Here is a 26,835-nt window from a genome sequence, read left to right as displayed (position 1 = left end):
CTTTATGCTCATATATAAACTAAAGGACTATTTTTGGCTTGGATGTTGCTAACTTGAAAATTATACAGGGCTGTATAACCTAACCTAAGTAGTACCAGTGCCAGGCATACCAAAGCAGAAGAGGTGCATAATAGCATTCTGGAGTCTAGGTCTCATATAATGAATAGTGTTTTTATTCCTCATATTTGTGTCCAGTCCAAATCAGCATCAAATCCATACAGTGGAGAAAACACCATTCCCGATTAAATTTGAATTATGCATAAAAAATGACAGCTCCTACTGGTTAGCAAGCAAAATATTTGAGCTTACATTATTCATTAAAGTTATGAGCATGCATAGTCACTCATCCATGGTGTGGTCTGTGAAGTTCAAATATATATACTTTGTGCCTAAAATGGCTAATTTTTGCTTGCAGACATATTTTCAGATACATCTGAGCTGTCCTTAGTTTTTAAAAATTTACCCCAGTATAAATATACATATTGCAAACTGTCTAAAATAACTGTTAAATTTAAATGTCTTTTGGACAAAAATATATATAATTACATACAAAGAGAGGTGCGTAAAAGCTAATATTTTATCTCAACTAAGATAAATAGTAAAATATCATACAAGCAACATTATAATAGAGCATAAACCCTATGATGAACGGCCGTAAGTCAACCACTTATTAATAGGACTTGAAAAATACTTCTCTGTGAATGTTATTTCATAATCACCCACCATGAAGTTTCTTTCATATTACTCTGAAGCATCCAGTTCTACTTATTTTAGAGGGGAACATTACATTGACTACAGTGATGATCTGGTCTGGTAGAGTTTGTGTTTCTAAAATAATTTGATGAAAAATGGGACCTATGTCAGCTCCATTACTTTGGTTTTTATTTTGTTTTGAGGTGGTATAGCATATATCTACATAAAAGATAGAATTTTACCTTGAAGCAATAAAGTGAATTTGAGCCAAGGAAAATCAAGGATGATTACCGGGAGATAAATCCCTATTAGTAAGATATTTGTGGGTGTTTATATATTACCCATTAATGCATTATCTGAATACCTGAGACATACTGCAGTTTAAGATAGTGTCCCAAAGCCTAATACGCTTCTCAGATTACTTGATTGGAAGGCTTTAAGATCTTCAATCCATTTCCAGTTCCTATTTTAAAAAGGATTTTATTTTTTATGCAAACGTTTGAAAATGTAATAAATCTTGGTTTATGTAAATCTTTGAAGATTATTTTCACATTATTGACTGGTTGATACAAGTTTGTTTTTGTTTCAGAAAGTATTCAAATACATGCATTGGCTACTAGTTTTGCATAGGGAGACAAATTTGTTTAGATGTATTTTGTTTGGTTTTTTTTTCTGGAGAAATAGAAGATTTAGTAATATGAGGTCTGATTTAGTAGTATGAGGTCTGACAAACAGTATCTCCAAGGCAAGCCATCTGATTTCCTGAGAATGTGTTTACTTGTGAGACACACAGGTTTATTTGTGTGAATTTAGTTAATCAAAGGCATAAATTACCTTTAAGCTCTAAATAATATTATAATTTGGCTCTATTTTAGAATTAATAACACAAAAGCAGAAAAAGTTTGAGAATTAGGTTCCATTCCAGTTTTCACTGACATAAGTCAGAATCTTCCTGTTCATGTTCATGAAAATAGTATCAAACTTTCAATTAGAGTCTATTGTACTTAGAATGGATACTGGGGCCACGTCCAGACAACCACAGATGTTTGGTTCCCTGGGGACAAGAAGCAGCAGTACACCTTGTGCCACTGCTACTTGTACCTGGGGAATGCCCATGCCACATGCCCTCTGGTGCATGGCATCTTATTCTGGGTGGGGTATGGGAGGCAGGGATCAGCAACTGTGCTAGCCCCAGCAGCCTTTCTTGGAGGCCAGGGAGGCTGTAGCCATGGTGCTTCTCTGGCTGGGAGCCTGGCTGGCAGCCAGAGTATGGCTTTGCCAGGCCAGGCTCTGGTTTTTGGTAGTACGTGCTGCCCCACGTGCACTGCCCTTTTTTTTTTTTCTGCATGGATCTCCCTGGGTCAAAAAAAAAATCCCCTGTGCTGGAAGGTAGCACCACGGGAAATGCCTGATTGTGTGATATGTGTCGCCACAACCAGGGCTGCAGACCACATACCTCATGGCTATGCTGTTCTAGCTGCAGCCTCAATGCTCATGTGAGATTGCAAGTTTGGTATTAAGATAGGTAATCTTAGAAACAAATAGCAAGTATGTGGATGTTGTATACATATCCATCCGGTTTTCCACTAATGGTGAACTAAGCAAAGAAATGTTGACTGCTGAAATGCTTGTTGAGCTACTCTGTCAGATTTTATTGGAGAAATTTGAAACATGGAAATAATACAGTAAAATTCTTAGTCTGTAAACTCCTCCTTCCTTATCCTTATGTAAGACAATATACAATATAATAAGGTAAAAAATACCTTACTGGCTCAAGAATGTACTTGTTATCTCTCAGTGAGCCAGTTTTTCATAAGAAGCCAGCAATAGAAGGAGATCAAAATGTACAATTTTAATGAATGGTTAAGATACTTTTTAACTGTGTTTTTCACAGAATGTGATATTCACTTGTGGCTTTATTTTAATGTTTTGTTTTAATCAAATTAGGTTTTGTGCACCAAAAAGAGAAAATGAAGTTTCGCGGTTTCCAACTGAACCTGTAATTAAGCACCTAAATAGGTTGGCCTCATTTTCAGAGATGCCATGTACTGAACTTTGGCAAAGTTGTTAGTGTCCTGCACCACTAAGCTATAACACTTGTTTAGGTGCTTAAATATGAATTTAGTCCCATCTCTATAGTAACACAAATTTGAAATTGTTAATCTTACCTGTTTTACGATTAATTCTTTACAGTACAAGGTTGCTATTAAAGTACTTTCCCTGTCATTTTCAATAGATTCAGGGGAATAATCATCATCTACAGCTAAAAGATCTGAGACCTTTGTCAATATGTGGGAAATAAGTATTGCTTCAAACATACCTACTTGTGGATAGGATTATTGCTTAAAGATGATAATATTGTGGAATAATCCTTTTATACAAAAAGCCACTTTAAAAAAGAAGTTGAGAAGGCTGCAGGTATAAACCTATATTTTATCTGTGGAAACAGATACTTTAATATTCTGTAATTTTCTATAATATTAGAATAGATTCATGCCTGTGGTTTGAAAACATTACTTATTGGACAAAAAAAATTAATTTCCATTTTTTCTCATTATTTAGAAGTAAAGAATGCAGCTAGATCAAGTTACCCAAAACATTCATTTCAATTCAAGAATGCAACTACTAATGCACTGGTTGGTGCCAAGCCCACTGAAGGAATCCTGGAACCTGTTCCACTTGTTAATAACCGTAAAGGGAGCCTCTTTCTACCCAACAATCCCTCTCTGCTGCATCTTAACTTGTTGAGTTCTGTTGAACAAGGAAAATCTACCTACTGTAGATTGCAAAGGGCACTCAGCTTGCCTGTAAAATATCGCTACCACTCCCAAAAGCCCGGGTTGAACCAAGATCTCCGTAGGTAGCCCCTTAGCTGGATATATAAGTCAAAACAGATTGGTTTGTGCATGGTTTTATGATCTGTTTTCAATGTGAATATGACATCACTAATGGTCTGCTAAGTGTTTACAGATGTGGGCTTCCCCAGATGTGGCGATTAATAACTTAATTGAGATGGCTAGTCAACTAACATTTCTGGGCGGTTTGTGGTTTATCTTTCATATAGCTTATTTGCCTTAAAACATTTACTCTGGGCAATGCATTTACAACATTTTCAAGTTGGCATGATGTTTGGTATCTTAAATGTCAACAGTGCTGCAGGTTCTTTGGAGAACCATAAAGCAGGCAGCCATGAATGTTATTGTTAGGTGAGCTGGCAGAGGAAAAGAAAGAGACAGTTTACTGTATATATTTTTAAAGGTAACAACATACTAAAAAAACCCAGTTAGGAACGTGTCCACTGTTTTTGAAAGACATTTCCTTTATTTTGTTTAAAACCAAAATGAGAATAAAAGTCAAGTAATATGTTGTTACAGATGTTCAGCTCTGCATTAAGGCTGTTAAAATTACCAGCACATCTTAAATCAATTCATGGAACATTGTCTAGAGGTTATGTCATTGAAATAATGAATCCTCTTTACTCAAGAATAAGCAAACATGTTAAAACATCAGTGTAACTTTAAATTAAACTCCAGCATAAACCAGAGTATCTGAAGCCTCATTAGACTTGCCTGACATTTTTCTAGCACTGAGTCTTCCTGATCTGTAAAACTGTTAGATTCTGTGCCTATTAGACAAGTGAGCACTGGGTTGTTACAACAGTACATTAAGCGTTATATTTAGGGATGTGCAAAAACAACCTCTAGAATTGTATGAGAATTCAGAGTTTGGGTTGAGTTCAGATCCTATAAAATTCTGAGTCAGATTCCTGAACTTGTTTGCACTTTTCATGAAAGCAGGTAAAGAAAGTCTGCCTAATACACTATGACTGTATTTTAACACAATCCTCACAGCACACAAGAAATTCAAAATATTAAAACAGGGAGCACTTTCTCATTAACAAAAGCAGTAGGTCAAACATGTAAGATTAGAATTAAGTTGTCATAAATTGCAACCCATTATTCAAATACAGTTGTCTTTTAACCGAGATAGTGAATTTAAGACTCCTTTTTAATTTAATTTTTATTCCTCATATGCAGACATGGGAACTATGAAATGAAAATTATATTTTATGGCTTAACTAAAAATTTTGCTAGATCTACTTTCTTTAAATGCTCAGGAAATTGATAGAATATATAAAGGATAATAATTAAATATGGTTTATATCCTACCTATGACTAAGAAGCCACTTGTGAGTTATCATTGCAACACTACTGGGAGCCAAGCCATAGTTAATAGTCTCCATTGTGCACCATTCATATATTTCAGCTTCAGACTATTTTTCTTTCCTTTAAGGGAATGTGACTGCATTTCTGAGTTGCAGATGCACTCTAAACTGTACATGCAGATTTCACTGTTAAATAAAGTCCAGATTCAAATGTGATATGATTAAGATACATGATCTTTCATTGCTACAATGAAAATAAATGGCTCCCTTGTCTAATACTTGTTGTTTAATGCAAAGCTTTATTACTGAAATGTGGTCTCTCGGAATGTTTTAGTAACAAGTATTAACTACTGAGCCACATTACTTTAGAACATTGCAGGTAAATAGATTGTTACATGTTACACAGTTGTTTAAAAAAAATGATAGTCACTCAATGAAGAATAAAGCTTGCTTACTGTAAGTGTAATCGAAAAGGAATCTGTTAGGAAACCCAGTCTCGAAAAGATAGTACTTCTGGATGGTAACTAATAAGGCCTAATTTTCCAATTGGCCAATGTGGCATGACATCTGGTAGTATTGCAAAGAGCAAATGCTAGAACATGCCAGATGAAAGGTCCTCATTGGACTTTAACATTTGAAAGCAGCAAGGATGTGTTATTTTAACCAGATGAAGGCTTGGAAAAATTATCTTCTTTAATAGCATTTTGCACTGTTCAAGAACTGTTTCTGGGCATAATATTCCTACAGATGGTCTGTATTAAAGTAAGACTTTGCAAATGCTCCTATTGAGTCAAGTGTTTCCTTGTACTAGTTGAAAGCTATAAAAAGTGTTTTTCTTTTAGACTCTGATAACCATTCTCTAGCCCACAGTAGCAAATTAATTTAGATGAAGGTCTGAATTTTGATTGCTGGCAGAGAGAATCATTTGTAGGTGTTTGTTTGTTTTTCTGCAAGCAACATTTTATGTGATTCTTACTTCCTTTAATCTCTCAAGTGGTAATTCTCTGTATGATTTGCATGGAATATTTGTATTCAGTAAAGAGTAAGGGAGCCTAGTGTATCTTAAAAGCAACTTATTGCTTGTGTGGAATGTATGTAACTGCTCTTGACAGATAAGCTTAAAACAGGGCTTTACCATTTTCCAGAGAATGATTTGCAAGGGGTGTCATGGAATACTCGGAAATCTGCGCTATATTATAATAAAGGCTGGACAAATCCTATTAAAATAATGTCTGTGCATATTTTACCCAGTTTACAAATAACAGTAGTGAAACAATCATGTTTAGTTGCAAGGAATTTTAATAGAAAGGAAAATTTTAAATATTCGTATTTGAGTATTTGCTATGGAAATGTTTATACTCACCAGCTATCTCACCACCTGACTTATGTAACCAATCACAACTAAGCAACACAACATAAAAATTTAATATCAGGTAGCAAACTGTTCAAAATTATATATAAGATGTCTAAAGTTAAAAAAAAAATCAACTAGAAAGAAATTGCATTGTTTGCAGATATTCCGGAAATGGAAAAAGAGGCTAAATAAGTCTGATAAATTATTTAGTGTAAGGTTATCACTTCTCACTTCTAATTAAATCCCTTTTACATCACTCTTTTGAGACATTATTTTTTTAACCCTCTGGTTTTGTTAGGCAGTGCCAGGATGTTTTTTTAAAAATAGCATTATTGCCTTCCGAGGGTTCAGGCAAAATGAAGTTCCACAGCAGATTCCAGAAAACAGACAGACATGACAGGTTAGAATGTGGACTGTAATAAAATAGTGTCAAAAGAGAGTTACAGCAGAAAGATATTGCTTAATTCATTTCTAGGCAAATCTAGATTAGATGACATGTCCTGGTTTGGGGGATCTTTTTGGTTCCTATATAGTTTATTGCAAATGGAATTTTTTCCCAGCTTCTGCTTGTGCACTGCTAATGTGTACTAAGCTCCTTTAACATAGCTACAACTATTAATACCTTTCCTTTTAGCTTTAAAGTAACCCAGGCCTCAGTTACAATATCTTCTCATTTGTTTTTCAGTTAACTGTAATATGGAAAAAGCCTATTTTGATTTTTGAAATTACAGCACTAGTTTGAATTTGAGAAAACAGTACATTCACAGACAATACCCTTGGACAGCCAGTGTAACTGTTTTTTAATCATCTACTGCAGTAGCCATCTTTAAGCAGTAATGATGGAAGTTTAATACTAATGCATAACTTATTATAAGCAAAGAGTATTATACTATACGTCATCCAAATTATGTATTGTTTATAGTAATCATAAGCGATTTCACATTTGGGAAAATGATCTTTCATTGAAAATGCACTTCATCCTCATTTAAAGATCTTTCGCCATAACACATTTATTCTCTGTTATACAGGTATTGTCCCTCACTTCCATACAAACTCTTTCTGTTTAATCCTCTTATGATATCTCCACTTTTTGAAAGGGGTGGAGTGATGAAGTCTGAATTGTGCTGGAGATCTTTTCACAATCACAGACTATGTTCACAGTCCTAACTAACTGAAACATTGAACATCAAGGCATTGAATATTTTACATCTCTTCATAAAGACTCGGTTGTCTAGCATGTGAGAAACAAGAACCGATTGATATCTGGTTCATTAGTAAAGCAGGCTGGCTGCTGTTATGTTGGTATTTCAAATAGCATTTTATCTTTCTTGGTATATAGCAGAGCACTAATTCTACTCTCTATAGTACAGATTAACTGAAAATAACTCTAAGAATAACATGATTGCTGTTCCCCCCGTTTTTGTTTTTGAAGTATGAAACCAATTTGAACTTCTGTGTTCAAAAACCTGGTTTTCTTCCCTTCCTCTCCTTCTTCAAAACAAACTCTGACTAACATGTATTTGATTTTTATTACTGTTGGGCTTAAAATATTAGCAATGAAGTATCAGTGCGTGAATGGACGTTGAGTGTGTGTTCTTTGCTATTTCACTTGTGTTTCATGCCGTGCTTAGAGCAGTTCTTAATCTCATGAGTTGCCTATATTTCCAGTTGAAGATGAGCAGCCGTCGACGCTGTCGCCCAAAAAAAAGCAGCGAAATGGAAGCATGCGAAATTCACCCAACTCCTCACCCAAACTGATGAGGTAAGACGTAAGATTGTAAGAAACTCATATCTTTATCTCCTTTCCTCCCCCCCTTCCTCTCAACCTCCCCCAACCTCAAAAAAGCGGGGGAGGGGGGATGAAGAAAAAGATTGTTAGATAGTTTCTGAAAGGCTGAAGTATTTATTCTGTCAGCTTGTCAGCAGTTAATGATAGAGCTGAAAAAAAATTCTGTCATGAAAAACAGTTTGAAAAGCTGTTTGAAAAATACATAGGCTTTAAAGTCTTAGCTGTCACCCTGTCCTGTCCGTGTGTAGTTCTTAAACAGCAGTGGCACTAATGATAGCACTAACCAATCAGAGGAACTCGTGTGGTTAGTTTGCCTCAGGCAATTCTCTTTTTGTTGGAATCCCTCTGAGTACTGTTTTCTGTACTTAAGGCCATATGTGAGATGTATCATCACAATCAAAAATGAACCTGAATATTACCTTCCTTTTATCCTGTCGATTGAAATCAAATTTCTGTTAATTGATTTTGACTGATAAAAAAGTCTAATAATCTATGTGCTTGCCAAAGCAAAGTTCAAAACTAATGCAGTTTTACTCAGGGTAAAAGCAATATCAATTATGAAATACAAGATTTTTTTAAAGATACTACATACTCTGAAAGTGGATAATGAAAACATCTTCTGGTGGGTAGTGGATTTTTCTCTCTCTTGTCAGATATACAGTATTTTAAACCACTAGAACCTTCATGTAATTAAGCCATTCCTTTCCGCGGGACAGTTTCCCTCTATGTGGAGGTTCTTTATGTCTGGAATTGTAATTGGGATATATTACTATATTGTAACAGCATGGCTCTTTTATTCTATTTCCCTTTGTTGAAGTCACTGGGAGCAAGACCAGGCACTAGAAATGTAGCTTTATTGTGGCTGAATTGTCTGCAAGCAGGTTGTTCTATTTGGTTTGTCTATCTGTATAATTAGAAAAAGACCAAGCTAGAAATTCAGATCAAGGTTGAAACCAGAGATGAACATCATAGTTCTGTTGTATATACGTCTTTATATAAGTATATATACACATTATATATAAATATACATGCACATAGACAGAAAAACCAACACCCACACATGTAAAATATATTCATCAGTCAGCACCTTGTTCACTTAATGGCAGTGACCATGCTCCTTTAGCAGTTTTCAGTATAGCCAGACAATTTCCCACTTTGTATTACAGACTGTGAAAGAGGAATTTCCTTAGCTAGTTGAACATTCTTCCATTTCTCCTTATTGTTCCTGCAATCTAGGGCATATTCAAGGGCAGACTTTCTGCATGTCTTCTTCATCTGTGTTTATACTGCAGCACCAAAAGCAAGATTGATTCACAGAGGAAAATGCACCCAGCTGTGTCTTTTTTTTTCCCATTGACCATCTATTTCTGTTAAATGTATCGTTAAAAGTTTTCTGCCTTTCCGTTAGCTCAGCCTTGCTGTGTGACACTGATTTACATGCTTGTTTACAGTTTATGAGGAAGAATAAAATGAGCATACCACCAAGCTTCTCATTTTTATGATGGCAGTTGTCATGCTAACATCATTTTCAATTTGCTCACCTTTGGATAATCTTTTTATCTGGTGCTAATAATTTTGCCCATTTAAAGGTTGAAATATGTGGGACCTCTCTCCCTGTTGCCAAAATTTAAGAAAGTAAAAATAAAATAAAATAAGGAAAGGAGAGAGAAAGCTGAAGCATTTGGAGCTGAGTGCACTGTCCCTGTTTGCTATGTAAAGTATGCCTCATTGCTTTGATCTTGAGTAATAATAATTCTGGGGAGTTATACTGTTTTCATATGCTTCAAAGCTGTGTCAAAGTTTTGCTGCTTAAGGGTACTTCTTTATTCTACTGGCTCTTGGGTACTGAGATGACAGGTCCTCTGTACTAGGTGCAGGCTTTTTCAAGTCATAGCCTTCAGCAAAACATCAAATTACCAAATACAGGGTAACATACTTCTACACAAATGCCTTTCCTGTAGATATATTATACCATATATATTAAATACTTTAGTGTTACACGGTACATTTTATGTGCAATAGAAAGTGATGGTTTGAGGTAGCCTTAGGGGTACTTTTTTTCCACAAGCAGAAAAAGCTAGTGTATACCGTATCAAGTATGGTTTTTACAGGACTTTCTGCCCGAAGGCCTTTGTAAATAAGTAATGATCAACAGATTGGCTGTGGGTTTTTGAAAAGCATGCCTGTGTCAGTTTGCATGATGGGGGAAAATTTTCAAAGTGGAGCCTGCTTTCATTGCCTGCTGAAGAGGGACTGAGGGAGAGTAGTCATCCCGAGCTTGAGCTGTCTGCTCAGTAGCACATCAGAATTGCTAAATACAGGTCGAGCAATGAGCACAGAACTTGCCAAGCCTCCAAATCTACTTTGTTTTTTTCTTCCTCTTTCTTACCGTTGAATTTATTTGCTGACCTTCTTCTTCCATTCTTCAAGCTCCCCCTACTCCTGCCCCATGTCCCTTCTACTTTACCCAGTTTCCATGTAGGGTAAGCTGAATTTTGTTTCAGAGCTTTTAAACAAGGAAAAAATGGATTAAGTCCAAATAAATTTTGGTTTTACCCAGTAAGTGGTCAGATCCTTTTCTATGGAAAAGAATTTAGGCTCGATTATCTCATTTTAAAAATACAGAACATATCTAAATTGAAATGTTGTGATTCTCTCCCCACTCTAATGCTTGTCTTAGTTAATGTCATCTAAGGACAAGAGATGCTTCCTGTCAGATAAAACATACTGTATTGTCTGTTCCTGATATTTACTGTTTTTCTTCCCAAAAATTTGAGGAGAAGACATTTTTACAACTAGATGTTTTTCAATGGAAAAAAAAAATTGTCATTTAACAGACTTGTCTATATTATTTGACTTTGATGTGCTGGAGTTCAAGTGTTAGGAGGTATAAGCATGTAGAGCAGGAAGAATGCACATAAATTCCATTGTGAAATGTAATCAGAGCTCTACTGAGTCACTTCCTGATCAACCCTACAGGCAGCAGAGGGTCCAAACTCAGCAGAAATACAGCATGTCCACTGTCACAGGGAGCAAACCAGTGAATGGAAGTTCATTCAAAGAAGATGATCCTCTGCTTTGCTGTGTGCTATGGGGTAAAATTCCATGCTTATTGAACACAAAAAAGTTCAATAGAACACAAAAAATTACACCTTCAGTGAATGAATGGGGTTTTGGAGAGTTCAGCTGCGGTGCCTAATTTGATCCAAATCTAAACTTACAAGATTGTGAGGTTCTTATCACTAGAGTTTGTCTTTTATCACTAGAGACAAATTGATGTTACCAAATATAGATGTCTGTTTTACAGTACATGATGACAATTACCTTTGTAACCAAAGTAAATGAACATTAGACATCTCTTACATGAATATGGAGAGAATTAGGAAACCCAGCACAATTCCAGTTTCATACAAGATCACATCCAAAGAAACATGGTGGATTAAAACTGGTATAAAACTGAAGGAATGCAGGGATGAATCTGGTGTAGAACCTCTAAGTTATGATACTGGTCATATCAACTGCTTGACTGGAGAAATATTTAGGCAACAAATGAGAAACGTAAAACCATATCATCGTTGGATAGCTCCCTTAATATTAATGAAGTTTTATTGATTTACACCAGCTGAGAATCTGGCCCTTAAATCTGCAAGAGAAAATATTTGCAAAAATCCTTAGACTAGAGCTTTAAATGACAGCAACAAAAAGCCTCTAAAAGGGAGGTGAGCCATCTTCTCTTGAGGAGACATCCTGTGCAAATTGGCACATTCTGTAAGGCCAAGTTACAAAAGGAAGAAAAAGAAAGGAAGCAAAACAATACATAACAGTAATAGTCATGTAGGGCATGTTGAGTGTTAATTGTCATTAGGCATTTATAGACAGAAAAGGTAGAAACATTTGATGCCTCTCATATCATTAAAAGAAATAAATGTACTTGTTCCTCACCCCATGGTCTCCTTTTTTGTTACAAGTCATAGATGAACAATCAAGTTAATTATGACTTGGCAGCATCCAGTGTATCTGGTAGGCAGGCTGGTCAAAAAGTAGTCACTCTGATTTCAGTGGTAACCAATAAAAGTTATGAAAAGATTTAGATTCCCAGCTAAAAAGCCACTTAAAAGAACTGTTAGGGGCTCTTGTCACTTAGTGCTTTGGTAACTGCAACTGCACAAGTGAAATACACTGAGTAGAAGGAATGTCAGCCCAGCTGAGTCAAGTTACCTCTTAATGCAGGAACAAATAACATCTGACAGGACCCAAGGGGCCTGAAGAGCAAACAAATAGTTTGTCCCTGTCCACTCTGAATTGAGTGGTGCACTTGACATGGGCCTCTAGACAAGTAGCATACTCAGCAAAGGGTCATTATCATTAGTGTCCCTGAACATGTAAAAATCAGGGGCATTGTAAAGCTGAATTTTCAGTTAGTTGCCAAGGAGAATTTCATAAGCCTGAGGATTTTTCTTGATCCACAGTCCAAAAAACTCCCCAACCAAACAGTGAACTTGCTCAAAGACTAGCAAGGTCCAGTAAAAGTGACACTCAGAAGTCAACCTTTCTGCAACCTTTCTGGGGCAAAAAAACAAAAACCAAAAAAATAAACAAGAGAGACTATTTATCTGCTATGACCAGGGAAACATCCACAGTCTGTATGAACGATGACCGATACCTTAATCTAGGCTTAGTATGAGGAATGGTTCCTCCCACTTCTTTGGACTCTCTCTCTCCCTGTTTTTCCAGGGGCTGACCTGTGTTACCCCTGCCCCGCCAGTATTACCCTCTGAGCTGACAGTTTCCATTACTCTAAGTTGAACCAAATAAAATAGAAATAGGCTTTGATGGAGACACTTGTCAACTGAAAACTAGCAAATGGTGTATTCTGATTATCCTTAACTTGTGACCCGAATTGGATATGACCCAGCTCTGCAGATTTGAAAAATAACTGGTTAGTTGTAATAATGCCTTACAGTTGTATATTTTTCCTTGCCCATTCCCTGCAAGAATCTTGAAGTAATCTATAAACTGTGCAAGTGTTATACTATGCATGCAAGTATCACTTTCCATACCATTGATGTACAGACAGCCACCTCTAAGTGCCATAGCATATATTAACTTCCCACTATACTTTAGGATAGAATCTATTTGTTATGTTTTAAGTTGTTAATAACCGCTGCATCATGCATAGTTTTCCTTAAAGGGATTAGTCGACTTAGGCCAGGTACAAGCATTACACTTTTACAACTATAAGTGATTGGAAACCAGTTTATACCCATAATAGAACAGAAGTTCAGCATAGACTGGTTTGAAAATGGTGGAATCCAGTCTAAGATTTCCACCCCCCGCTCACCAAGGGGCAAATGTGTGTTCTGTTTGCTACCAATCTAAATTATGCCACTTGCAGAAAACCACATAACTTAGGTCAATTTCACCTCAGGCTTTTTGATTGTACCTAGCTTTATTGGTTTAAATGAAAGAGGACAATCTACACTAGACTTTCCACTCTGAAACTGTATTAGTGATGTTACAGATCCCTAAAATAAAAAGTGTCCACATTTATCCAGTTTTCTGAAATCTGTACAAATTTGCCCAACATTAGAGAATGGCTTTTTTCAGGCCCTTTTTCTCTCATTCCACCAAATTGCCACATGTTCAGATTAATATACTGTAAACAACAACTGCTAAAAACTGCGGGCATACTTGCTCCTCTCTTTTTAATTTGCTTTATAAACATTGAAAACAATTGGCCAGTTCATACTTTCTCTATGAATGAAGTTCTTGTATCTCAGGAGCGTAGTCTGAATATTTATCGAGATATAAGGGTACTCCAGAAAAAAGATACTTTAACTTTAGTTGGTGGGTTCCTTGGAGAAAGTACTCTACATCAAGTTCTTCAGCAGACATGATGAGCTAACCAACCCTTTTGAAAAGGCCCCTGACAGTTGAAAAATGTATATATATAAAGAGAAACATGTTCTAGAAATATTTATCATGTAGTGGGGAAATTGTTACTGGGTGCTCAGAGATTAACCAGAACTCATATTATAAAATCAACCGCAATTCAAAGGCAAACCCAGGACTTTGACTGCTAACAGCTGAATGAGTTAATGTCTTGCCTTAGTAGATTGAGGAAGAATCTAAGAGAAGGAGATATAGGTTGTCTTAGCAATTTTGAGAATGATGAAAAAATAATAATAAAAAATTGTGTGTGTGTGTGTATCTGTGCATGCATGTGCTTATTCATGCACATCACTGGGCCATTTTACCTATAAGGTTTCTGACTTCTGTGGACTTAATTCTTTAAAATTTAATTGCTGATTAATTTGTGAAAGTAAAGGTCAGTGAGTTAGTGTGATTAGTGTAACACAAGCAACAAATTCTCATTACAACTTAATGCCATCTAGACAGACAGGGGGTCACAGGGAATGGCTAATGGTAGCCGACAAATGTTGGGTGTATTAGTCACAAAACATTTGCTGAATTCCATCAGAACGTCGTGACAACCTTCACAGCTAGTCCCAGCGAGCTGCAGTAGTCAGTGGAGTTTGCCTGTGACAAGCCGTCACTCTATCTTGGTAGAGCTTTATAGCACCAGTCAAAGCAGTCAGGGAAGATTGAAGTGACAGAGGCCCACTGAGTAAATAGTGAAACATGCAGCACATCATGAAATATTCAGCTAGGGTGTAAAAGCTCTAAATGCTTTTTCAATTATTAGCACCTGTACTGGCTGCATACATCTAACACTAACAGCATGTTAATTGCCACAATTTGTTAGGGTGGTTGTAAGAGAAACTTGAAAGGCATGAGACATTTTCCAGTGCATCTCTGCTTGCCATCTTACCCTTCAGCAAACCCTCCCCTTCCCCATAAAAAAAGTGTACATTCATGTATGAAAGCTCAAAATTGGTCCACAAAGTCAAAGTACATGAGATGGTTTTCAAGCTCTGGAATGTCTAAGGGGATTGCCAGTCATTTTTTTGTACCAAACACTGAGCCATAGTGTACCTACTGAGGAAAGGTATATTTTCAGATTTCAGCAAGCCTAGCAAGGTAGCCACTGCTGCTTAGGGGTGTTTCACCATTGATTCAGTACAAGAAGACTTGTTTTCTAGGAGCAAATAAAAGGAGGTAAGGTACATAAGTCATGTTGTTTCACTTTCAAGCATTTCAAGCATCAAGGGCAGAGGTCCTACGTACCCCTCATCTTCCTCCTTACTTTGTGTAGGTGTTCCATTGTGGATCAAAGTAGCCCTAATATACAGTACTCTGTGATTGATGGGTAGAGGATTGAGGTGAAGGTGACAAAACCCAAATATTAATATTACTTAAACCAGAAGAAATTTTCACCTTCTTGATTTTTCCTTTCTTCTCCCCCACCCCTTCTGCATTTCATAGATTTCATACACATTTGGGCTGGAAGGGACCCTGGAGGATCATTGAGTCCAGCCCCCTGTGCAGGAAGTCAGAAGGGATCATAGGATCCCAGTAAGATAAGCATCCAAATGTGTCTTGAAGGCATTCAAAGTGGGTGCTTGAGCCTCCTCCGGTGGCAGTCTATTCCAAAATTTGGGGGCTCGGACAGTGAAGTAGTTCTTTCTTATGTCCAGCCTGAATCGGTCACAGTGGAGTTTGTGACCGTTTGATCTTGTCATCCTTTGGGGGGCTCTGATGAACAGACGTTCCCGCAGATCCTGATGAGCACCCCTGATAAACTTATAGGTGGTCACCAGATTGCCCCTGAGCCTGTACTTTTCTAGGCTGAATAGTCCCATGGCTCTCAGCCTCTCATCATAAGGTCTCTTTTCCTGACCTCTGATCATGCATGTGGCTGTTCTCTGGACTCTCTCAAGCTTCTCCACATCCTTTTTGAACTGCGGAGCCCAAAACTGGATGCAGTACTCCAGCTGCGGCCTCACCAAGGCTGAGTACAGTGGGAGAATGACATCTTGGGATCTGCTTGAGAAGCATCTGTGGATGCAAGCCCGCATTTTGCTCACTTTATTAGCTGCAGCATCACACTGAAGGCTTGTGTTCATATTTTGGTCAACCATGACCCCCAAGTCCCTTTCATCTGTAGTGTTAACCAGCGTAGCACTACCAAGCCTATAAGCATGATACAGGTTTTTCCTCCCAAGGTGGAGAACCTTGCATTTTTCGGTGTTGAACACCATCAGGTTCTCATCCGCCCATTTCATGAGTCTTTCCAGATCCACCTGGATCACCCTCCTGCCCTCAGGTGTGGATGCTTTACCCCAGAGTTTGGTGTTGTCAGCGAACTTGGCCAGTCCGCTTCTGACACCAATGTCCACATCATTGATGAAGATGTTAAATAGTATGGGCCCTAGGACAGAGCCTTGTGGGACCCCACTGGTCACAGTGCACCAAGATGATTGGCTCCCATCGACCACCATCCTCTGGGTCCTACCGTGGAGCCAGTTCCCCAGCCAGCAGATCGTGGTGACATCAAGGCCACAATTAGCCAGTTTAGCCAAGAGGTGATCGTGGGATACCAGATTGAAGGCTTTTGAAAAGTTGAGGTATACAATGTTGATCTCTTCCCCCTTGTCCAGGTGATAAGTCACCTGGTCATAAAAGGAAATGAGACTGGTCAAGCAAGACCTACCCGCAACAAACCCATGCTGGGTATCCCTCAGGATATTGCCTACAGCTAGTCTGTTAAGGATGGTCTCCTTGATAATCTGTTCCAAGACCTTCCCCAGGATAGAGGTCAGGCTGATGGGCCTGTAGTTTGCCAGATCTACTTTCCTCCCTTTCTTGAAGACAGGCACGACATTGGCCCTCTTTCAATCATTGGGCACTTTACCAGAGCACCAAGAGCTCTCAAAGATCCATGCCAGGGGCTGAGCTATGATGCTTACCAGCTCCCTGAGTACCCTTGGGTGTAACCCATCAGGGCCGGCTGACTTGAACATATCCAGCCTGTCAAGGTGTTTCTTCACAAGGTCAGCTTCAATGGAGGGCAAGGAATCTCCTCACCCAGGCCTCCCTGACCCACAGTGGGCAGAGGCGTCCCATGGAACTAGTGAAAAACTGATGCAAAGTACCCATTTAGCAAGTTTGCTTTTTCCTGGGCATCAGTTGTCAGTTGCCACATCTGGTTTAGCAGGAGTCCAATGTTGCCCTTGCTTTTCCTCCGGCTCCCCACATATTTGAAAAAGGACTTTTATTTTCCTTGATATTTGTAGCTAGCTGGAGTTCCATCGCAGCCTTGGCTTTCCTGATTTACTCTCTGCAAGTCCGGACTAAAGCAGAGTATTCCAATCCTCTACCCTTTGTAGGTCTTCTTTTTAAGACACAGGAGGTCCGCCAGTTCCCTGGAGAGCCAAGGGGGCTGCTGTGCCCTTTTGCTGTCTTTCCTCCAAGATGGGATGGACTTTGCTTGTGCATCCAGGATTACTCCCTTGAGGAGCAACCACTCATCCTGAACTCCCCTCTCCATTGGGTTGTGGTCTTTTAGGGCATCTCTGACGAGCCTCCTTAGCTTGTCAAAGTCAGCTTTCCTGAAGTTGAGGACTTCTGTATTACTGACTGACTTGCCAGCTTTACGGCAGATGGTGAAGGTAACCAGTTCATGATCACTGTCATCTGGCTTCCCTTCGATCCTTAGGTGACTGATTAGGTCATCCCCAGTTGCCAGTATGAGGTTGAGCAGTGCTTTACCTCTTGTTGGCCCATAGACTTCCTGCATCAGATAGAGGTCATCCACGCATGGGAGAAAGCTTTGCGACCGCTCGGATTTGGCTGAGCGCTCTTCCCATGAGACGTCTTTTTACAAAAGTTTAGTCAAAAGTTCCAGTATTAAAAATTCCAGTTGAATATGTCTGGAGTAGTTGTAAGTGTCTGCAAGGAAAGCAGTGCTCTTTAAAATGTAATGTTGGCTTCCTCGCAGCAGCTTTTCTGGAAAAGGGATTTGTGGTTTTGCTTTAGGCTGTTGTCTTCCAGGCAGGTTTTGGGTTTGCTGCTGTAGCATGGCATTTAGCGTTGTTCCCAAGTTTAATTGATGATAAGTGGCATTATATGCTCTGTAGAACCTTGAATAGACTGTATTTTACTCTTCACTTTAAGTCATGCGCATGTAATTTTTGCCATAAGAACTAGAAAAACTATTTTTAAACAGAATATATATGTGGGAAAACTAACTTGGTTGCTTTTCTGTCACATGTACTATGTGTGCCTGGCTCTTGTTGCAAGAATGACCAAATGCTTTTGGTCACTGCTAGGCAATAAAAGCCCAAACCCTCCAGGCATCAAGATTAAAACAGACCTATAGCCTGGAAACTAGTGGAGGATTTTTTTTCTAGTTAATGCAAATATTTAGTGTTTCTGCAAGCTGCTGGCTTCACAGCTGTGGAGAGTGAAATAGCTGTAGCTTCTCCACACAAACCTGCCAATGTAGCTCAGGCTTACATACACAGAGCCATCTTCAAGGGTGAGAAGGAAGGTAAGGCTCTAAAGGAATTCAGTCCTGATCTTTGGAGAAAAGAACAACAACTTTAATAGCTATTGTAATATGAATTTTAATGGGAAATGGTTGTCCAAATCTTTTAGCAAGTTTTGAAAACATCTGCCTCTGGGTGTCTGTCTTAGTATTAGTATTTGTAAAGCAGGTTCAGATCATTAGATTAAAGAGGCTTTGTATGTCCAAATCAGTAACAGTGTTATATTAACATATTACTCCATAAAGTTACCATGATTCGAAGAAAAATGAGCCCACATATCTAAACAATTACAGCACAAGTCAGTCCTTAAATGCATGCCCTTGCTTCTGGGGTAGCATTTGTCCTTAAGAATGTAGGAATGCATAGGACCTTATGGACCACTGAATCTAATCCCTGCATTCTCAGACAAACAGTAACCAACAGAATCATCACTATTGTCACTTTAAACCCTCATCACAACAGTAAAGAACAGTATCTGAAACACCAAGAAACCCTTTAACATGCCCAGGTTTAAGCAGGATAAAGAGCATTGCAAATGCCCTGCCACTGCAATGTCAGGGAAGCAGTAATATATGTTCAGGAGACCCCAGGAAAAAGACTGTGTTTTTCATAAGAGAGGAAGGTAAATTTCCACACCATCCATGTCAGTCAGGAATTGGAAAAATTCCTTACTGATCCCGGATTTGGCAATCTGCATGACCCTGAGCTCGAGAGCAAGATTCTCTAGCCAGGAACCACTGGGTTTTCAGATACCTGACGGAGCTTTAACACACACTGGTCAAAACCCCTAAGCCTTAGTACGCAGTTTTTGAAATGGTCTTTAGCTTAGCCCTCAACAAAGCATAGTTAATTTGCTCTCCCCTGTGGTAGGATAAAAGCAGGCATACTGACATTCACTGTGGATCAACTGACTCTCACAAAGTCCGTGCTCTCTTTTGTTCAAGTTGCTCCTTTCTCCATATGGGTATCCCTAGATGTGACCTTGAGCCATTGACTGGTAGTTTGTCTCTGCTCTGCCTAGTTTTCTAAATCCTACCCTTGTGAACAACTAGTAAAAGACACAGACATAGGCAGTGACTTGCCTATGTGGACATGTGTTTGTGAAATTTAGTATTAACAGGTGCCTGTGAATATATTTATGCCTATTGTTATGGAAAGGATGTTTGTTGTAACAGATTCTTGTAGTAATAGATTTTCTTCTAAAGAATTCTACATGTCCAGAGATTGGGGAAAAAATACATTTTTGCTGCACTGGAATTTTTGTTGAAACAGGCTGTAACGTGATCGATACTATATTAGAAGTGGTTGTGATATAATCAGTCAAAGAGTATAGTTTTTTGTGGAAGATTCTGTTTTCAGATGATCTTGTAAAATTCCCATAACAACACTACAGTAGTAATATTTAATGGCATATATTAGTTGTTTATTATTGCGATATAATATTATAATATAAGACAATAGCTCCTCATGTTCTTTTTTGTACTCTGGGCCTTCGGTAACATAACTTCAAGGGAATAAAGTTGTGGAACTGAGCAGGTTACTGAGGTACAAACTAACACATTTTATAGTTACAAAACTCATTGCTGACCAGAACCTTCTTTAACAGAGTTAAAGCTGATCAGCAGTTCCTTGTTCTCTCCCAGAACATTGCATGCACTATCCTTCAGCCACTGAAACCTAGGAAATGGAATTAAAGTACCCAGCAGTCCTCCCAGTCACTTTATTTCTGTCCCATGGATCAGGAAACAGAAAGGCACTAGGCATGACTGTGTAAATAATTTTTGGTGTGTCTACACGTTTATTAATGTGCCGAAGTTACCGTGTATTAAGTTTAGTACTTGGATAACCAACTAATAAATCAATGGGCAGTAACTGGTGCTACTGCACAGCAGCACCGGCATATGGGTTTTTACAGGTGCTAACTGTGCAGGTGCCTAATACTACTGCACAGTAGCATATTAGCATGGGTTTTGCCTGGCACACTACAGCACAGTGTTATTAGGCTACTGTGCAGTTAGCATCTTGTGTAGAGGCACCCTTTGTGATGTGTTATATCTCACAGAACTGTAACCTCAATTTTTTGCATGCTGTCCAATTGCCCTTCACAATGTTAGGGACACAGTGTATTTACTGATGAAAAAATTACTTGGGACATGGCTTGCCAGTCTGCAGTATGAATGTCACAAATGGGACTAGCAGCCTCCATGGCGTGCAGCAGAACAGAGAGGAGGCAGGCAGCACAATAGCAGATAGGGCAAGGAGCAGAAAACAGAGCAACAGATGGTACAGTCATCACAGGGGAGGAAGCGGAAACCAAAGCAGCAGATCAGGCAGGGAGCATAAGGCAGGGAGCAGAAAGCAAACCAGGCAATTGATTAGGGAAGTCAGGGAACTTCTGGAGGGACTGGACATATTAACTCAGCAGGTCCTGACGATCTCTACCCCAGAGTGCTGAGGGAATTAGCAGAGGTCATTGTGGGACCCCTGGCATGACTTTATGACCACATTGTGGTGCCCTGGTATTGTGCCAGAGGACTGGAAAAGGGCCAATGTGGTTCCCATTTTCAAAAAAGGGAGGAAGGAGAACCCAGGATACTATAGGCCAGTTAGTCTTACCTGAGTAAGCTTTTTGTAGTAGTCTTAGTCCTGGGTAAGCTTTTTGAGAGAATTATCTTGGCACATGTCTGCAAGGGGCCAGCAGGGGAGATTATGTTTAGGGGCAACCAACATGGGTTCATTAGAGGCAGGTCCTGTCAGACAAACCTAGTGGCCTTCTACGACCAGGTCACAAAATCCTTAGATGCAGATGTAGCAATGGACATAGTCTTTCTGGACTTTAGGAAGGCCAAAATGAATGTCAAAATGAACATAGGCTGACAGTGCGGGGACACGGTCAGGAAGGCCAACCGTACCTTGTCATGCATCCACAGATGCATCTCAAGCAGGTCCAAGGAGGTGATCTTCCCCCTCTATACAGCACTGGTCAGGCGGCAGTTGGAGTACTGCATCCAGTTCTCAGTGCTGCACTTCAGGGGGGATGTGGACAACATGGAGAGGGTCCAGAGGAGGGCCACTTGCATAATCGGGGGCAGCAGGGCAGGCCCTACAAGGAGAGGTTACGAGACCTAAACATGTTCAGCCTCCACAAGAGAAGGCTGAGGGGGGGATCTAGTGGCCATTTACAAACTAGTCAGGGGGGACTAGCAGGCATTGGGGGAGTCCCTGTTCCCCTGAGCACTACCAGGAGTAATAAGAAATAACAGTCACAAACTGGCAGAGGGTAGATTCAGACTAGACATCAGGAGGTGCTACTTCACGGTCAGGGCGGCTAGGATCTGGAACCAACTTCCAAGAGAGGTGGTGCTGGCTTCTACCCTGGGGGTCTTTAAAAGGAGGCTGGATGAACATCTTGCCAGGGTCATTTGACCCCAGTACTCTTTCCTGCCATGGCAGGGGGTCAGACTTGATGATTTGCTCAGGTCCCTTCCAACCTTACCAACTATGAAACTATGAATTGGGCAGAGAAAGGGTATTAGAATGGCACTCAATGAGATCGTGGGGCTAATTTGTGACACACCTTGTTCCACAGATTTGGAACAAGGTCACACAGAGGAGAGATGTGTCTGCATGCATATCATTATAAAACCACTGTTTCTGGGCTAAACTATATAAGTTGTATAAGCCAAGGTACATAAAATTATGTGCTTGATACAGGCAGACAAGGTTCTTTGGGTAAATCTGATATCTTTTATATTAGACTAACTCAAATAGTTGGGAAAGTGTTCTTTGCAAGCTTTCAGGTGCAAATACCCTTCATCAGGCTGAGGAAGCATCTGCAGTTGGTCTGTGTTCTTCCTGAATGAAATGAATATTCATTTCATATTGGAAAACAGTTGTGATGAAGTCTTCCCAGGAAGCCTCATATTCATTCCATCCAGAAACAGCACGCAGCAGACCAAGGTGGAAGAAAGCATCATAGTGCCAGATAGAAAACAAAAAGCAGAGCAGCAGATTGGGATGGGAGTATTTATAAAGTACTCAGGGAGAGTGGGGCTAATTTGTGGCATGCCTCACAAAAAGGTTGTCCCCCACCCCCACAATGCTGGATTGTGGAATAACTGGTAGCAAAATAGAGGAAATTCCTGATAAGGGGCTTTGAATGTAACTACAAAGTTTTTTGCCTGCAGAACTGGAATTTTTTTCAGGAAGATGATATTGTGTAGACTAGACCTCAGCCTAGGACTCAATATTCCAGTTTTGGGGTGTGATACCACCATCCCCCCTCCCACCCAGCCCCAGATGCAGCTGGGGGCATACTCCTGGGGTGCTCTCATACATTCAGGGTTGCCTTTCTGCTCCAAACTCCTCCATGCCATCTGCTGCTTGATCATTGAGAACTGGGGAGGGGGCAAGCATCACAGTGGCAGATAGGACAGGAAGCAGAAAGCAGAGCTATGCTGAGGTGTGCCAGGGGCCAACTTCTTTGCCTGTGGTACCTTGGCTTTACCCATCTCACCCACGTCTTGCCATCTCTTAGCAGAGGGGATTTAGCCAGCTGGAAAAATGACTTGGACAAGATAGATCTCCCCTTCCCTTAGAAACATCTTGCCAGTATGGTCAAATGCTCTGGAATCACAGTTATCACTGACAAGAGTAGATTATAAAAGATGACAAAAAGATTTATTCTAAAAACTAGAACAAATGTAAGAAATTAGTAATCATTCATTGAGATACTGAGATATTAGAATAAACAAGCAAAAGAAAATATGAGAAAAATAACCTGTTCTTATTCTGCAACTGAAATTCAAGACAGCTGTTACTGTCCAGCTCCATTCCTATCCAGGCTAGAGAGTAGTCTCTGTCTCTTATCTTTCCATCAGGACCTCCTGTAATTTCTCCTGTCAGCCCCTGGTAAAGGGTCAACAGCCTTCCTTGGACCCAGGAAGACTAGAGACAAACCATGATATCAGGGCAAGGTTCCCCCCTTATGAAGGGATGATGTAGAAGTTAGTCACTGGGGCTGTTTTAAAGTCATCACAACCAGGATCAAAATGTATAGGAATAGACATGATATCATACTTACATCTCCTTTGATATGCTAAGTTGCCATACTAGATTCTTTGAGCGGTATGCCCCAGTGCAGCAATCCAAAACTTACTTCCTTTGTCTTGTGAAGCCAGACTAGGGGGTGATGGTCTGTCTGGACTCTAAACTCTGGATTAATCAAGCAAAGTTTCTGGTTAACAAGCCACCTAATATCAGTGCAGTCCCTTTTCATGTTTGAGCAGTCCTGCTCCCAAGGAGATAATCCTTCACTCCTGAAGTCAGTGGGAAGTGTTAGCAGGGCCACTGGCCTTAGGTCTGTGCCTGCTGCATCAAAGTCTTTTATCATAACCATTTAGAATAGGCCTTTCTGCTGAGGTATCCCACATCTGGTCAGATCCCTTCTGTCTGGAATCTGTCCAAATTACTTTGTCTGGTTTGTATTTCTTGTACAGGCCAGTGATAAATTTACCAATATTATGGAATCTTTCACAAACCAATCAGGACGTCCTCTAAAGGAATTAACTTGATTTTTAATCTTTGGTACTGGGCAATCTAGACTCATTGTATTCCTAATATACTGGGGTTCATTTGATCCCACATAACCCGATGTCCCAAGTATTGTACCTTGGTCACTGCCAAAGCAATTTGAGACATATTATCATTCAGCTATGCATTCAACAAATATTTAAACACTTTGACAATTTAACCCATATCCCCAAGTCCTTTTGGTACATACACCATGTGACCCAGTGTTCTTTCCAGCTGTTGCCATAGATGGCACCATCTTCAATGTAAGCTCAGGCAAAATTACACAGTCCAGCCAACGAACTACTGATTAAGTCTCAGAAACAGAATAAATCTAAACCACAACACTTTGAACTCACACAGTCCCAAATCTACACTGGAAACAAACTTCCTTTTGCCATCTTCACCCAAAGAGATTTTCTGGTACCTCTGGGCCAAATCGAGTGCACTGTTCACCCAAGGTGAGAAATATGCCTTTTGTATGGCAGTAGCATGAATCATTCTGTCCTTCCTCACAGAGCTTTATCTTTCCAACTTATTTCAGGATAACAGTTCCAGGTGCCTGAGGATTATCATACTATCTCTGCTCCGAGCACCAATGCATTCTTCACCTCCTCATGGATCTTCTTTAGATTCCCTGAGGTACAGTCAACCTCATTGTGCATAGACTTGTTCATCTCTCTGATGATCTTTAAAGCAGTTTCATTTGAGGGATCTCATTTATGATTCTGAACAATTATTTTCTCTATTTCCCCATTTGATTCAAGTCTCTCCTGCAATCAGATACTTTCTGAGAAAACACATTCTCCATTCTTGCCAGACCAGTTGGGTGAAGGCATGATCTGAGACTCCTTACCCCCTTTTAAATCATGTCCACAACAGTCCCAGTATCATGATAAACTTTGAAAACCTCTTGAATCTCTTGGCCCCAACCAGTAGGTGTTTTTATCTCAGTCTCCCTGTTGCCCATGTGTTCAATAGAACAATCTTGTTGCTGCTGCAGTCGTTCTGTATCATTTTTTGCCAATATAGCTAGCACTTCAAGGCTGTCCTGTGAGTCATCTCCCTGCTGGGGCTCCCACTTTCTCCAAGAAACTTCTCAGCATTCTTTCCCTCAGGACTCAGGGTCAGGACTCAGGGTCACCTCTTACAAGATGTCTGGAGAGGACTTTACTTCCATCTCTGGTGTGAACTTTGCCTGGGGTGCAATTGCACCCATGGCATTCTCAGTCAGAGAATCACTGGTCTTAGCCTGCAGAGCTGATTTTGCCTCCTCCCTTCTCTGAAGGATAACGTACTCAAACCCAAGGTCTGAGTTTTTGCCATTGTAAGAGATGGCATTCACTATGTGGGGGAATTTATTTATGTCATTCCTTACAGGTATATCCACATGCAAGTCTTTGGCTACTCCAGCCTCTAAGGGTATTTCTGCCCCCTCCCATTCTAGCAAAACTTGCCAGGAGCAGGATTTTCATTCCCTCCAAAACCCGGGCAAGTATCTTTTCATAGAATCATAGAAAGTCAGGGTTGGAAGGGCCCTCAGGAGGTCATCTTTGTCAATCCCTACTCAAAGTAGAACCAGCCACAACTAGATCATGCCAGCCAAAGGTTTGTCTAGCCAGGTTTTGAAAACCCGCAAGGATGCAGCTTCCACCACCTCTCCTTTTTCAGGGATAACATGCTTTTTATCTACCAATCTCAAAATTAGGCAGTGCATTCACTGTGCCATGCCTGGGAGGAGATTCCCTTCCCCTGTCTGATGTGCTTGCTTTCTGTTTACATTCACTATCTGCTACTGGGCTGGCTGCACCTTATGCAATTTGCTGCATGCCGCACACTTGTGGCACACATGTCTCAGGTTGGCCCATCAGGGTGGTCTACCCCATCCCCAATTATGTAATGGCTGTGCTATCCATATGTTTAGTATTGCCTCTTACAAAGACTCAAGACTGTGAGGCAAATAATAAACCTGAGTGAGGGGCAAAAGTAGCTGAGGACAAAGTATCATCAACTTAAGGATACTAACTTCTTGGAGAGAACAGGTGATTCCTGAGCCTGCCCAACTTCATTAAATTTTGGAAAGTATTCTTTTTTGAATTCACAAGTATGGAATTCAGAACATCAGCCAGAATCTTGTATCATTTCATTCCTCTACTCTCTCCAACAGAAGAAAGACTAGGCCTTAAACAGAACTTTCTGTAATGGAAAAAAGGAGCAGAGCTAGACACTCTGTGCTGCCAAGATGATTGATGTGAGGAGCTGCTTAGGTATCGAGATGCTGAGTGACAGAACAGAAACCATAAGAATTACGCATTTTTTCCTATGAAGTACATAATATAAGTTTGTTTGTCAAGTGATAGACTGAGCATGTTTTCATGGAAAACATGAAAACCTTCTTCTTGTGCCTCTACAGCACATTAGACCATTTTATTATACATGAAAGTGCCCTGCAAATAGGATTCTTAAGTCCTCTTACTCTTTTCTGGAGGACTAGAACTTGTGCCCATGATATGTGTTGGAATACTGCCATAGACTTCAATGGGAGTACAGTCAGGAACTGTATACCAGGGATGCATTATCCACAGTAGATAGGGTTTACTGCAAAGGGTAAATCTAGTAGAAGTCTCCATCAAGCGCTGAAAGTTGACCACATTTACCATATCACATAGTGCAATTTGTGCAATTTAGAGGAATTAACCTGTATACATACACTGACAAAATATTGCCTTTACAGACTATTTGAAAGGGGGAAAGTTCTTATATTATTGGTTTAAAGAAATTAAAAGTAGTGCAGATTTTCAAATATAGACTC

General features: G+C 39.7%; 1 protein-coding gene across 1 annotated transcript in view; it reads left to right on the top strand.

Annotated features, from left to right (window-relative positions):
• The window catches only part of KCNMA1 (potassium calcium-activated channel subfamily M alpha 1), a 997,979-nt gene that overhangs the window by 836,465 nt on the left and 134,679 nt on the right, over positions 1-26,835 (top strand). The window contains exon 19 of the mRNA XM_019555536.1: positions 7,881-7,974. Within this exon, the coding sequence (XP_019411081.1) occupies positions 7,881-7,974 (94 nt within the window). The remainder of the gene's footprint in view (positions 1-7,880; positions 7,975-26,835) is intronic.

Source organism: Crocodylus porosus, unplaced genomic scaffold (assembly GCF_001723895.1).
Source record: "Crocodylus porosus isolate Cpor-Errol unplaced genomic scaffold, CroPor_comp1, whole genome shotgun sequence".
Taxonomy (NCBI): Eukaryota; Metazoa; Chordata; order Crocodylia; family Crocodylidae; genus Crocodylus; species Crocodylus porosus.
The sequence above is the reverse complement of the archived record's forward strand: the minus strand, read 5'-3'. Positions and strand labels throughout refer to the sequence as shown.